General features: G+C 32.4%; 1 protein-coding gene across 1 annotated transcript; it reads right to left on the bottom strand.

Moving 5' to 3' along the window:
- Nucleotides 1–8,593: 8,593 nt before the first annotated feature.
- LOC131029256 (probable carboxylesterase 15) lies at nucleotides 8,594–10,381 on the bottom strand. The gene has a single exon (XM_057959675.2). The coding sequence runs from the start codon at nucleotides 10,270–10,272 to the stop codon at nucleotides 9,232–9,234; it is 1,041 nt and encodes a 346-aa protein (XP_057815658.2). The 5' UTR covers nucleotides 10,273–10,381; the 3' UTR covers nucleotides 8,594–9,231.
- Nucleotides 10,382–14,207: the final 3,826 nt, after the last annotated feature.

Raw genomic sequence — 14,207 nt, 5'->3', positions numbered from 1 at the left:
CATTTACCTCAACCACCTTTCTCACTATTTTGTTTACATACAAGGGTTTTAACATACATTTTACTCAATTTTGTATGAGTATCAAGAGGTATAGCTCTTTTTTTCTCTCTGGTAGAAGGTATTTTGTTTTGCAAGGACCCATTGGCTCCTATAATTTTTCCTGAAGAGGCATTGATAAATTATATTATCTATTAACATTTTTTATTTTTATGTTACATTTAAAAAAAACCACATGCATGCAATTCAATACCATCCTCGTTGAAAGGCAATTCGATAAGGTTTCCCAACTTTTTTATTATGTTGCTATGATTGAGAGATATCAATATAATCTAAGATTTGATTAAGAGATTCCCATTAATAATAGCTTGTTGAAGACTAATTATGAAACATATTATCCTTCAATCCATCCATTAATAACAAGGACTTTGTTCTTTCTAGAATTGAAGTAGGGGCATACTTCTTAGATTAGTTTTAATACCGAATATATTAACAAATGTATATCCTCATTTTTATTTCAACATATTTGAACAAATTTGTGCATTATAAATAGCTACTAATTTAAGATGAATATAATAAAACTCAAAAGCATGTGGGAGAATCTTGCTAATTTTTGTATTGAAACTAAAAAGCATTGTATTTAGTTGAGTAAAAATATAAGAATGTAGTTGTATTCTTATGCTACATGGTTCGATTCTTCAAGAAGAGATGTGTTTTATTATCAAGTAATATAGCAACTAAAATTGGATTGTCATGTTAGATGCTTGGAATAATATGTACATGTGCTATCATAGATGGTGAAAATGTTTGAATACTCTTTTAATATTTTGTTTGCAACAAGCTAAATTTCATGTTAGATAGATTTTTGTGACATGTTTGATTTTTCTCTTCATTACATAGCAATGGCTTAGTATATTGTTGAATCCAAGTTATGTGGGCATTATGGTTCTTGAATGAAAGTTTTAAAGATTGGACCATGTTTCATATTATTCAAAAGTATATGGCTAGTTCCATGGTTGAGTTAAGGTTTCTATGATTTTTAGGAAAATGTTTCATAATTTGAAAATATATAAAATAAAATCTAGTATAGATGAGTTATTATGAAGGTTAGAGGAAAATTATGGTGCATGGAAGTAAATATAGTATTGTAATTCACAAGAAATAGAAATCAATATCTCAAGAGCCAAGAGTATAATTGAAAGAGAAATTATCACAATACATCATAATAGATTCTTAGCTCTACTGTGATTAACTATAGAAAACATCATGTTAGAAAGAGGTATGTTGAGTTCTCTTAAAGCCTTTAAGTTAATCAATAATTAAAATTGAGAAACCAAAATAAATTTTCTTTATTTTCTCATTTAAAATATTGAGATGAATGAATGATTTTATTTGTTTCGACATGCAATAATATTTTGAATGAACTTTGCAATAATATTTATCTCAAAATAATTCTAGTACATTGGAAATCGATGAAATGAAACAAACGTAATTCTCAAATTAATTAATACCTTTTGGAAGGTGGTAACCATAAAAACAATACATTAGAAACCCTACAAAAGACTTAAAAGGGGGAGAGCTTAATTCATCAACGAGTTGTAATTATAGGTTGAGGTAGAATAATATAATTGAATATTATTATTATTATTTATATGTGTAGACTAGGTGAATTTGTTCATTATTTAGGATTAAAATATATGAATTTAGTTTTTGGATCAGTAATGTACTCGATGTTTATGTGAGGCAGAAAGAGGCAAGGTCGATGAGTAGTATTGTAGATCACCAGTATTGTTCCTATTTGTAAACCTATTTGACATTATGAGTAGTATTGTAGATCACTATTGTTGCTCCTATTTGTAAACCTGTTTGATCTCTTTCATTCTTCTATATCTTGAACCTATATTTTAGGCATCTCGAAACTTGATGAAGAGGAAATGTTAATGGGATACAAATGCCAGATATTCAATTATTATATGGAGAGATACATGAGTATGGAAGATTCAAATAGATGATATTTTATGTTTATTTAGAGGAAGGTTGTTGTATGGTCTGATTTCAAATATTTATAGTTGATTATAAAGATTTTTATATTAAATTTTATGTAGTCGTCGGTAGAGGGTCCAAAGGTCCATCCAATCATGCAATCAATGGCAATAAACACACATAAAACAACAAAATGACAAAAAATATACCTTGAGAAAATCGTCAATGAGAAAAACCTAAGCTCCTAAAAAAATTCACAACTAGTAAAATTATTATAACACTTAATATTGGTAGTTTTAAGATCTGACAAATAACTAAAGAAAATAAATGAATTTTGTTTGTACATTATTGATAATTTTAGTCCAAAATAAGGAAGGATTTATTTGATTTATAAAAAGATGACACAATAAATAAAATTATAATATCTATGACAAAAATATGTACACACTCAATCCATAAATCTACTACAAATCTTCATGGATTGTGGAAACTACATTACTTTAATTATAATATCTATCATGATATCATAAGTTGACCACATTCCATAAAGTGCATACATATACTTATAGACAAAGATTTTAAAACAACTACTAATAAAATTATTATAATAACTAGTATTAATAATTGTATAAATACAGAAATAATTAATTAAAAAACTATTATATATCATTGATGATAGATTTAAAACTAGTCTAAAGTAAGATAAGAATAAGCTTTGATTCAAAATTATACAATTAAAAATATCATAATATTATATTAAAAAATCCCCTTAATAATTTAATATTTATAATATTATATCAAAAAATCTACATAATAATTTAATATCATCAATAATGATAATTGTATGAAGATTTCTGAATTTAACTCACATACAATATTCAAAAGTTAGGATTTAAAAAAATAAAAGTTGAATCAAATCTTGGTACAAAGAGCACAAACATATTAAAAAATAAATAAAAAATCAGATCCAACCACCTAAGTGCAAAATTATTAGACGAAAAATATTCTTTTGTTTTAAAAGTTGACTTATATCCGTACAAATTGACAGTATTTCAATTCAAACCATTAAATAAATAAAAGCAAACCACAGACGACTATTTGGAAGCCCCATAGCGATTTCGGGGCAGATGCAAAGAATCTCCCCATTGCCCCAACGGAGACTCCTCTTTAAAGCGACGGCTGGCAGAAAGTTTTGTGAGGGTAATAAAAGTGGTGGAAGTCCAAGTCATACTCTACCAGACTTGACTCAACTCCAACGTAAGCTTGGGGGTGGAACTCCAAGTCATACGCTACCATTACCTCTTATATATACTCTGTGTATTTGGACCACATGAGCTGCACAAAGTTGGTAGCCAATTTCCGGGTATTTAGTCTGGAAAGCTGTAAAATTCATGGGGTTGATGCTTTTCACCCTGTAAAATTTCTTGCTGAAAGTTAGGACTTCTTGTTTTAAGTGGTACACCTTATTAATAGAGTTTGAATGAAAGGAGGACTGTGTATGTGCAACGTGGGCACCACGATGGCTATTCCACGTAACTAACCATCTTGCATGCATAAGTCGATGAGTATAGTGACATATTTGGAAGCCACTGAGACTTAGGAAACGTAGGAACTATTGCAAGTAATACCGACAAGTAGTGAACGACAGACTTAGAGATTGGTAGGTCGATATCCACCGACATGGATAATCAAAGCAAAGACTTGGCACAAATAGCGATAAACAAGCACTTGACAAACGCGTAAGTGTTTGAGACCAAACAAAACGTTGCATACTACCGATGGGTAAGAAGAGATTGGTAGTAATGTAACTGCTCCATCGAAACAGCAGAGACCGCGAGATAGGGGATCTGCAATGATATCAAAAACTTGCTGTTAGGTAAACATTAGCCAAGTCAGAAGAGTTAATTAGACGTGGAACTTAGGTAAGCAGATCTGTCAGATGTTTAGAGCCATAGATGCAAGTTTGTGGACATGTATGCAACCATTAGAGTTCTAAATCAATTAGAACTAAAAGAGAGTTTTATGATTATCAGTGGTGTCATTTTTATGGCCAAGATTATAGCAACCAATTTAGAATGAGAACATTATAAATAATAGTGAAGGGTCGAGGGAAAAAGAACAGAACAAGATCGACAATAGAAGAGCAGAAAAGATAGAGAGAAAAGATAGAGAAGGAAAGAGATAGAAAAGAAAGAATAGGGAGGATATAGAGGTTAGTGTTAGTAGATGAATCGACAGTTAGAGAAGAGGAGAGCGAGAGAAGGTTATTGAGCCATCTTGAAGGAGAGAAGCAGGCAGATTTGAGCAAGTCAATCACTTCAAGTCAGTAACAAGAACATAAGGAGGTATGCTCTAATTAAATTCTTTGGTCACTAAGCATTTAGAAATGATAGTAAGTCATGAAGTAATACAATGTTTATGAACAAGATTAGAATGGAGATTGATTGAGACAATCCATGATTAGAATAAAATTGCTTGAAACTTTCTCTTTTGAATAGTCATATAGGGAAATGCATTATGAGGTACATCTGATAAAATAATTATTAAACATGCATGGTAGATGCTAAAGAATGGTAGGAAGTGAATGATAGGTTGCATTAGTTAATCTTTTAAGAATGTGTACTCATTATATTCCATTCATCTTTTAAGAATGTGTACTCATTATATTCCATTCATATGTAAAGATTCATACATGCGCTACACCTTCTTTCTTAAAATTTAGTTTGATTTATTTTTTGTAGAAATGAAAGATTGCGAATTAGCAAATATGCATGATTGTTTATCAATAAAAGTTTGTTATCAAATATGTGTGATTGTTTATCCATGAAAGAGTGTTTGATCTATGATCGAAAGAAATAGTAAGAATGTTGTTATTCCTATTAAATAAAAGATTGTCTTCTTCATGAAATTGTATTCTTGAATTATATGAACCAAGACACATGGAAAGATATAGAGCTTAGACGATATAAACGTGGAAATTCTAAACCATAAGAAATGGAATGCAAGTAATGATTATGCTTTTAAAATGTTTTGATAATTGAATAAAAGAATGTGTACTCATTTTGATTCTTTCTATTTCTATTCAATGAAATATTGTCTTCTTTATCATTGTATTTTTATCTTGCAAGAAATAGGAAGCTAGAATTGAAAGGCAAAAGATTGTCTTCTGTATATATTTATTCTAGATTTATATGAACAAAGATAGATAGGCTTGTGTTTGTGGAAAGTTACCTTCTAGGATGGGTGCTGAATGTGAAATTATAGAGAGAATAGTTTTCTTTTCCAAACTATCTTTTATTGCTATGCATGGCTTTATACTCGGGCAAGTAACATATTGACCATTGAAACATATGGATTTATTTATGCTCTCTACCACATCCTTGATTGATCTTGCTTGTTTCTTAATAGAATTAGAAAAATGAAAATGCATGTATCATCTAGGCACGCACCAGATTCTATCTTGTCTCTTGTCTTTCAAATTCTTTTGCTAAGCAATTTGTGCAGGGTCGGGTATTCTTGATTGACTAAGAATTCTGGGGAAGTGCAAGCTTCAAGGTTGGGTGGAAAAAGTGCCTGAACCTTGTTCTTGTCTTCATGCTAAAGATCGCATTGAAGATAGCTTGGGTTACAGATCAAAGGACGCATCTCACCCTTTACTTTGTATTATTTTGTTATTGAACTCATGGCAACTTTAAATGCCTAAGTATTGTATGATTGAGATACTACTTATATCAATTTATTGAATGAAGAATATTTATCTTTTATAGAAATTTCGTGTTTATTACAATATAAATGGAATGATCAAATGAAGCTATGGAAGTAAAAGTGGAATGAAATAGACTTGTTAAATGAATTATGAGTTTATTTTAGAATAAAGAGTATTTTGGCTATTATTGAAGTTAGCACGATTTACGTCTTTACAAGTGCTCACTTCATTTCAAAAACTAAGAAGCATCTTCATCCTAAATCTTGTATCAAAAGAATTAGTTTCATTAACAATACCTTCATTGCCATTTTTCTAAATTAAAGATTTTCCTAATTGTCTAAAGGTATTTAACCTATTGAATCTTCTTTTATGATTAAATCTAAATTCTATAAAATGTTTTTTTGAGTGGTTTTAGTTATTATAGATAAAAAAAATTTAATCAATCTTATAAGAAACTTTTATATCAATTTAAAATTATCCTTACTAATAAGATGGAAATGAGTAAAGAAAAACTATAATTTAATTCATTCTTTTAATAGATTGTATTTTGGTATGACTGACTTAGTTTTACAAGATTTATGTTTTACTTGAAGGCAAAGTAGTAGCACGTCACACATTTAAGTGTGGAAATTCTTATGAAACTGAGACTAAATTTGTATGTTCTATTGGTGGGGGTGAGAAAGAATTTTTATAGTTATAGAATTAGAAATTCCACATTTATCATATTTTTTTCTAGTTAAGTAATATTGGATTATTTTTTATTTTTAGAAGGTTTAGTAGTCAAATTTATAATTTAATATTAAGATTAGGTCATTTGTAAAAAATAAACATTTATCAATCGATTCTTTGTTCTTATATAACATTATTTCACATATCTTACTTCAACTCTAAATACAATTAGCTTTAATATAATTTTGAAAAGAACTTATCCCAATATCTTTTGTATTAAAATAGAAAACATATTTCCCTTCTATATTGAAAAAAAAGTGTATAAACATGCTAATACCATGACAACTATTTCTTGGTACAATGTTTATTCAACAAGGAAATTGTTGAGTAGTTGGGGATGCCCATCATTTTCTTGAATAAAATAAGATTAAAATGTGGAAGACAAAATGGCAAGGCTGATTGTGCCAAGACTATTTTTAACTTCGTAAAAATTATTCATTCATTCATTCATATATCATAATCATCATAAGTATCTTTAATTAAGTGTAACATTGTATTATTTCCTTATTTTTGGAAAGTTGAGTATTCAAATTTATAATTTAATATTCAAATTAAGCCATTGATAGAAAATAAACATTTATCAATCAATTGTGTAAGATTACTTTATGCTTATACAATATTATTTCGCATATCATACTTCAACTCCAAATACAATTCACATTAATATTTTGTTGAAAAGAACTTAATACAATACCTTTCTTGTTAGAAAATATATTTCTATTATATAGTCAACAAAAAAGGTACAAACATGCTAATATCATGATAGTTGTTCTTGATACAATTTATTCAAAGTGGAGAAGCATACAAACATGCTAATATCATGACAGTTGTTTCTTGGTACGATTTATTCAAAGAGGAGAATTGTACAAACATGCTAATATCATGACAACTATATCTTGGTACAATTTATTAAAAAAGGATAAACCTACAAACATGTTGTAGAAGCATATAAATGTGCTAATACCATGACAGTTGTTTCTTGATTCAACTTATTCAAAGAGGAGATTGTTGAGAAGTGGGATACTCATTACCTTCTTCTGTAGTCAAATTTATAATTTAATATTAAAAGTAAACCATTAATAGAAAACAAGCTTTTTTCTATTATGTAATATTACTTTATGTTTGTAAAACATTATTTCACATGTCATACTTTGACTCCAAATATAGTTCAAATTATTATTTTGGTGAAAAGAACTTTACACAATAATTTTCTTGTATAAACATGCTAATATTATGACAACTGTTTCTTGGTACAATTTTTTCAAGGAGGAGATTGATGAGAATCTGGGGATGTCCATCATCTCGTTCAATTAAAAAAAGATTGAAATGTCAAAGACAAAATGACAAGGCTACTTGTCAACTTCTTCAATAGAAAAAAGATTGAAATGTAGAAAACAAAATGACATGGCTATTGTCCCACAAACTATTTTTAACCTTGTAACAATTATTCATCCATCCATTCATATATATCATAATTATCATAATTTTCCCTAGTTAAGTGTAAAATTGTATTATTTTCTTATTTTTGGAAAGTTGAATAGTCAAATTTATAATTTAATATTTAAAGTAAGTCATTGATAGAAAATAAACATTTATCAATCAACTGTGCAAGATTACTTTATGCTTATACAACATTATTTTGTAGTCAAATTTATAATTTAATATTCAAAGTAAGCCATTGATAGAAAATAAACATTTATCAATCAATGGTTTAATTGATTACTTTATGCTTATACAACATCATTTCACATATCATACTTCAACTCAAAATACAATTCACATAACCATTTTGCTAAAAAGAACTTAACACAATCCGTTTCTCGTTAAAGTAGAATGTATATTTCCATTATATATTCAACAAAATACATGCCAACATACTAATATCATGATAGTTGTTTCTTGATACAATTTATTCAAGGAGGAGGAGCATACAAAGATGCTAATATCATGACAATTGTTACTTGGTAGAATTTATTCAAAGAGGAGAAGCCTACAAATATGCTATTATTATGAGAGTGTTTCTTGGTCCAATTTATTCAATGAGGATAAGTCTACAAACATGCTAATATTATGACAGCTGTTTCTGGGTACAAATTATTGAAAGAGCAGAAACCTACAAACGTGTACAAGCATGCTAATATCATGATAACTGTTTTTTGGTACAAAATATTCAAGGAGAAGTCTATAAACGTGTAAAAACATTCTAATATCATGACAGCTGTTTCTTGATACAATTTTTTCAATGAGGAGAAGCCTACAAATGTGTTGCAGAAACGTATTGCTAATATCATGACAGCTGTTTCTTGATACAAATTTTTTCAATGAGGAGAAGCCTACAAACACATTGCCGAAACGTACCGATAATACCATGACAGCTGTTTCTTGATGCAATTTTTTCAACGAGGAGAAGCCTACAAACCCATTGCAGAAACTTACTGATAATATCATGACAGCTGTTTGTTGACACAAATTTTTCAATGAAGAAAAGCCTACAAATGTACTTCTAATTTCATGACAGCTGTTTCTTGATACAATTTTTTCAATAAAGAAAAGCCGACAAACATATTACAGAATATCATATCATGACAGCTTTTTCTTGATTCAAGAGAATATTATTGAAAAGCAGGGATACCCATAACGTTCTTCAATGGTTTAAAAAAAATGACGAAACTGATTATGCCACTGGCTAAACAGTAGTCCTAAGTTTCAGGAAGAAATTTTGCCAACGGAAAAGCAGCAGGGCCATGAAAGACACAGGGTTCCATACTAAAACCGGGAAATTGACCGCCAACTTTGAGCAACTGTGGTCCAGATACTTATTTAGCAAAACAACGACTGATGAAGCGGTCGATACCCTCCAGAAGTTTAGCGGTCTCATTAGCAACATGTGGATCAAAATTGATGGCAAGCTGGTTCAGATAAAAGCAGTGACCCACGTTCTCTGACACGAAAGTTTCCACCTCATGCCCTGCGCTTCTCATGGCCTCACAATATTCCATCTCTGTATCCCGAATCAGATCTCTGTTCGCAATGCCCACAAGAAAAGGAGGAAATTTGAGCTTCTCCAATGGCGGAGCCTGCTCACCCATCGGGTTCGTTATGGGGTGATCTTTAGTGCTCCCCACGGGCAAAGAAAGGCTGAGGAACTTGTCCACCATCTCCAGCGTCAAAAGCGCCGAATCAGGCGGAATTTCAGCCTCGGATTTGCTGCGCTCCGGCCGTACAAACCCTGGGTGTAAGGGCACGCCCCCCAGCACACAAAGGGGGCGGAGCTCTTCTTCACAAGCCAGGGCCTTTACGGCAACGTGGTGCACCAGATTCCCTCCGGAACTGTCGCCGATCAACACGCAACGCTCAAAATCTGCATACTGAGCGAGCCAAGATTCCTCCTTTTCCCGGCGAGCAACTTTTCCGAGCCACGCAACGGCGGCGAAACAGTCGTCAATCGCCGTCGGGAGTCGGTGCTCGGGAGCGAGCCTGAAGTCCACGGAGACGCAGATCACGTTGGAGGCCGTTACGAGTCGCGAGTAGAAATGATTGTACATTTGCCAGTCTGCACGGCTCACGCAGAAACCGCCGCCATGAAAATGGATCACCACGCCCAATTTATTATTTGCCTCTCTCTCCAGTGCCGTACGAGGCAAATAAATCCTGATCCAGACGCCATTTTCTTGGTCAACTACAACGTGTTTGGTGGCCACACCATCTGCGAAAGCGTCGTTGGAAGGAGGGACGGGCATGATGAGGGGCTTCACTTCGTCCGGGCCGGTCCAGGCGCGATCGACGGACCCGTCGGAGAAAATTTGGAGCCATCCCGAGACCTCATCGACGAGCTTTTTTTCCTTTTGGCTTGCCATTCTGAGGAAATTTCGGTGGCTTTGAGAGTTGGATTCATCTCATATTTATGGACTGGATTTCAAACCCCAGGTTTAAGTTGGAGTCGGGTCAAGTCCGGCGGCGTTTTGTCTGGTTATTTTCATCATCTGGAAAAAAAATTCTGCCAGCCGTCGCGTAAACAGGAGTCTCGTACGGGTCAGTGGGGAGATTATTCTTTGCATCTGTAGTGCGCGCTGCTATCAGGGCTGGAAATTGACGTCTGTGGTTCATGTTTAGTTTTTAATGGTTTAAATAAAAACACTGTCAATTTGTACAATTATAAATGAATTATTTAACTGTTTTGGTGTCCGTGTGATAAACTGTTTGTGTCAGCAATCTATAAACAGATGTTTGAGAGAGTATTTTTGGTCCTGTACAAGGGATATTTATTTATTTATTTATTTATGGTTTAACTTAAATGCGTTGAATTTGCTGCATTTTAGACGATGAAGCCCTGACATGGATTTGGTATTCCTTTATTTGGCCTCTTACCCTTTTTTTTTCATTATTTTATCTTGTCAATTGTCTTTTATGAACTTAATTTTTTTATCTTTATTTTATTCATTGTTTTTTGTTATTGATTTATTTTTTAATCTTTTTTTATATTATATTTAGTTATTATTATTTAAACATATTATATTATATATTTAATTAATATATTATTATATTGTATATATTAATTTAAATTATTAAATTTATATTATGATATATTATCTATTCAATTAATTAGAATATTGCATTATTTTAGTCTTATTATACATTTATTAAATTATAATAACTAAATTATACATATATATAAAGAATCAATGAATAAAAAAATTTAATAAGCATCCAAATTACAATATTAAAGGGTGGTATTATAACATCATATATTTATAATTTATAATTGTAAGATAATTATATAATGATATTAATATTTTTAATTTAAATGATGGATCACAAAATATGTAAAATATGTCACTTTAAATTGTTCTAAAAATAAAAATTCATTTCTTTTTATAAGATTTGGTCACTTACTTGATAACAAGTCATAAACAGAATTAAAAGCACCTGTATCTGATAGTGAGGGAACAACATACTGATCAGGTCGTCGGTGAGGGCCACATCCTCTGCAGTGGAAGCATGGCATCTACTCCCACAACATGTATACGAATGATATGTTGATACATCCTCATCTGTGCCAATGTCTACACCAGAACATACACCCTGGCAAGTGGCACACATATGTTGAATGGGTTGGCCCGTGCCAAATGATGCATGAGGTGACGCTAATGAAGGAGGTGTCGTTGATGAAGGAGGTGCATCAGGTGCTAGTACATCCTCTACTTTGACTAGTAGTGTGCCATGCTGAACAATGACATCGGTCAATGATGCAGCTGCCTGAAGAGTCTGTAATTCCATAGACTCCTTCAAGTATATAGGGACAGTGACATGAACCATGGGTTTATGAGTTGTATGCCTCCTATGTTGCGGTTGTACCACCCTATGGGCCCTAGGTCTATTCTGCACAGAGCCTCTCCCTCTACCCTGAAATTGTCGGATGTCAAAGTACTTCAGCTTCTTGCCGAGGATAAACTCACAATACAACTTTCTCAAAAAAATATAGAGGAACCTCCCAATTATCACAAGGTGGTTGGTCAAAGATCATATACCACCTATCCCAAAAAGCTTCTTTCAACCTAGCATGAATACATCAATGTATAGGAAACTAAGTCGTATTTACTTTTAGGTTGTTACTTGTAACAGAATCGGTGAAAAGAGCACATATGTCAGCTTTAAGTATGCCCTTTTTTTCACTTGATCATTTGACAACCCATCCACATAAAATGTTCGACATCTATCCCTCCATCAACCCCATTTCGTAACCTCCCTAGATACCTCATTTGCATTATTGGCCATTGTTTCTAGTGTTGTGGCGAGGGTTGAGTGGTGCTCAAGCCTAGAGGACCTCAACCTATTCACCAATATATAAATTTGGGCACTATTTTGTGTAAGGCGATTGATGACATCCTCTTGTGTGACATCCTCTTGTGTAAGGCGTTTCGAAGTGGCAGTGTCTTGAGGGTTTCTTGTTGCTCATGTGCAATGTTTACAGGGTTTGCTTGTGTTGCTTGTGCATGAGGAGGTCTTTGTTGTCTATTTCATTTTTGGGGATTACTTGAATAATCTGACATCAAATTAATAAAAACAAAACTTAAATCAATTAGAAAACCCTACTTCAATTAAAATGCAAACAAAAATAAGCAAACCAATCAAATCTTACCTGTTCAACGAGGTGCCATTGTTGAAAATTACTATTAATGCTGGAAAATCCAAAATGATTACAAACCTGTGCAGGTTCTATGGTTTTTTGGCTTCCTTTTGCTACTGTTCCATGAGTTTTGGCGTTGAAAATGGCCAAAACCCATGGGCTACCAAAAAACATAATGTTCCTCAAAACACATACGGGTTTTGAGGAACTTTTTGTTTTTTAAATTGTTTTTGGCTAGGCTTGGTGTTACCAAGCCTAGCATGTTTTTGAATTTTCAGAATCCACACGGTTATGAAAAAATTGGTTTTTTTTGGCATGTGGCCACTTTTTTGTTCACCATCTTGGTGCACTTACCCAATAATATAGGTCATTTTGCCTCAAGATGTCCGGAAAGAGTTCCTAAGAAAACTTACAAGCCTAAATTTCAAAAGAAATATTATTATACTTCTGATGAAGGTGTTTCAGATGATGAATCGGATAAAGGAAATACAAGTGATAATGAATGGGTGCTTATTTCTATCAAGGAAGATGATCCATTGCCTACTGATTCTGCCAACTGCATGAATGTGGTAAGAGATTTGGCTACACAGGTTGAATAGAAAGATGAATAGGTGATAGACAACAGATGCTCTCATCATATGACAAGTGATAGGAGTAAGTTTGTGAGCTTGAAAAAGTATAAAGGTGGTGTTGTATAGTTTATAAAGGTGGTGTTGTATAGTTTGGTGATGACAAAGATAGTATAATCTGTGGTAGAGGTTTTATCTCTCTTGATGGTAAGCACAATATTGATGATATATTGTATGTAGAAGGCCTAAATCATAATCTTTTGATTGTTGGATAGATAGTTGACAAGGGATACGATCTTCAATTCAAGAATGGAAAGTGTAAAATCTTGGGTAGCTCCAGAATACAAATTGCATCAGGTACAAAGACTAAAGATAATATCTTTCACTTGAATAGCTTTGGTAAAAGATGTTTGATTGCTCAGGTTGATGAAAGTTTGTTGTGGCATAGGAGGATGTGTCATGTGAATTTTGATAACACTGTTAAGATAAGTTCTACTTAGGTTGTGAGAGATCTTCCTAAGTTGATGAAACTTGGCAACCCTATGTGCAAGGAATGTGTGTTAGGAAAACAAAATAGAATATCTTTCAAGAGTAAGAAGCATTTTTCTAATAGATTATTGGATCTCATGCATACTAATTTATGTGGACCTTATAGAGTTAGAAGCTTGCAAGGAGATAGATACTTCATGTTACTAATTGATGATTATTCAAGGATGATGTGGGTTAATTTCTTAAGGGAGAAATTTGAAGCTTTAGAGAGGTTCAAGATTTTCAATGCTATGGTTGAGATTGAGACGGGTTTGAAGATGAAGTGTCTAAGATCTGACAAAGGTGGAGAATTCATTTCCAATGAGTTTAATAAATTTTGTGAAGAGAATGGGATAAGAAGATAGTTGTCTACTTTGAGAACCCCTCAACAAAATGGAGCAGTGGAAAGGAAGAATGGAACCATTTAGGAAGCTGCAAGGACAATGATGTTGTAAGGAAATGTTCCACATGTTTATTGGAGAGAAGTTGTGAGTACTATAGTTTACACTCTTAACCGGGTGCATATCAAAGGTGATACCAGTAAGACTCCTTATGAATTATGGTTTGT

Source organism: Cryptomeria japonica, chromosome 5 (genome assembly GCF_030272615.1).
Source record: "Cryptomeria japonica chromosome 5, Sugi_1.0, whole genome shotgun sequence".
Lineage (NCBI taxonomy): Eukaryota > Viridiplantae > Streptophyta > Pinopsida > Cupressales > Cupressaceae > Cryptomeria > Cryptomeria japonica.
The sequence above is the reverse complement of the archived record's forward strand: the minus strand, read 5'-3'. Positions and strand labels throughout refer to the sequence as shown.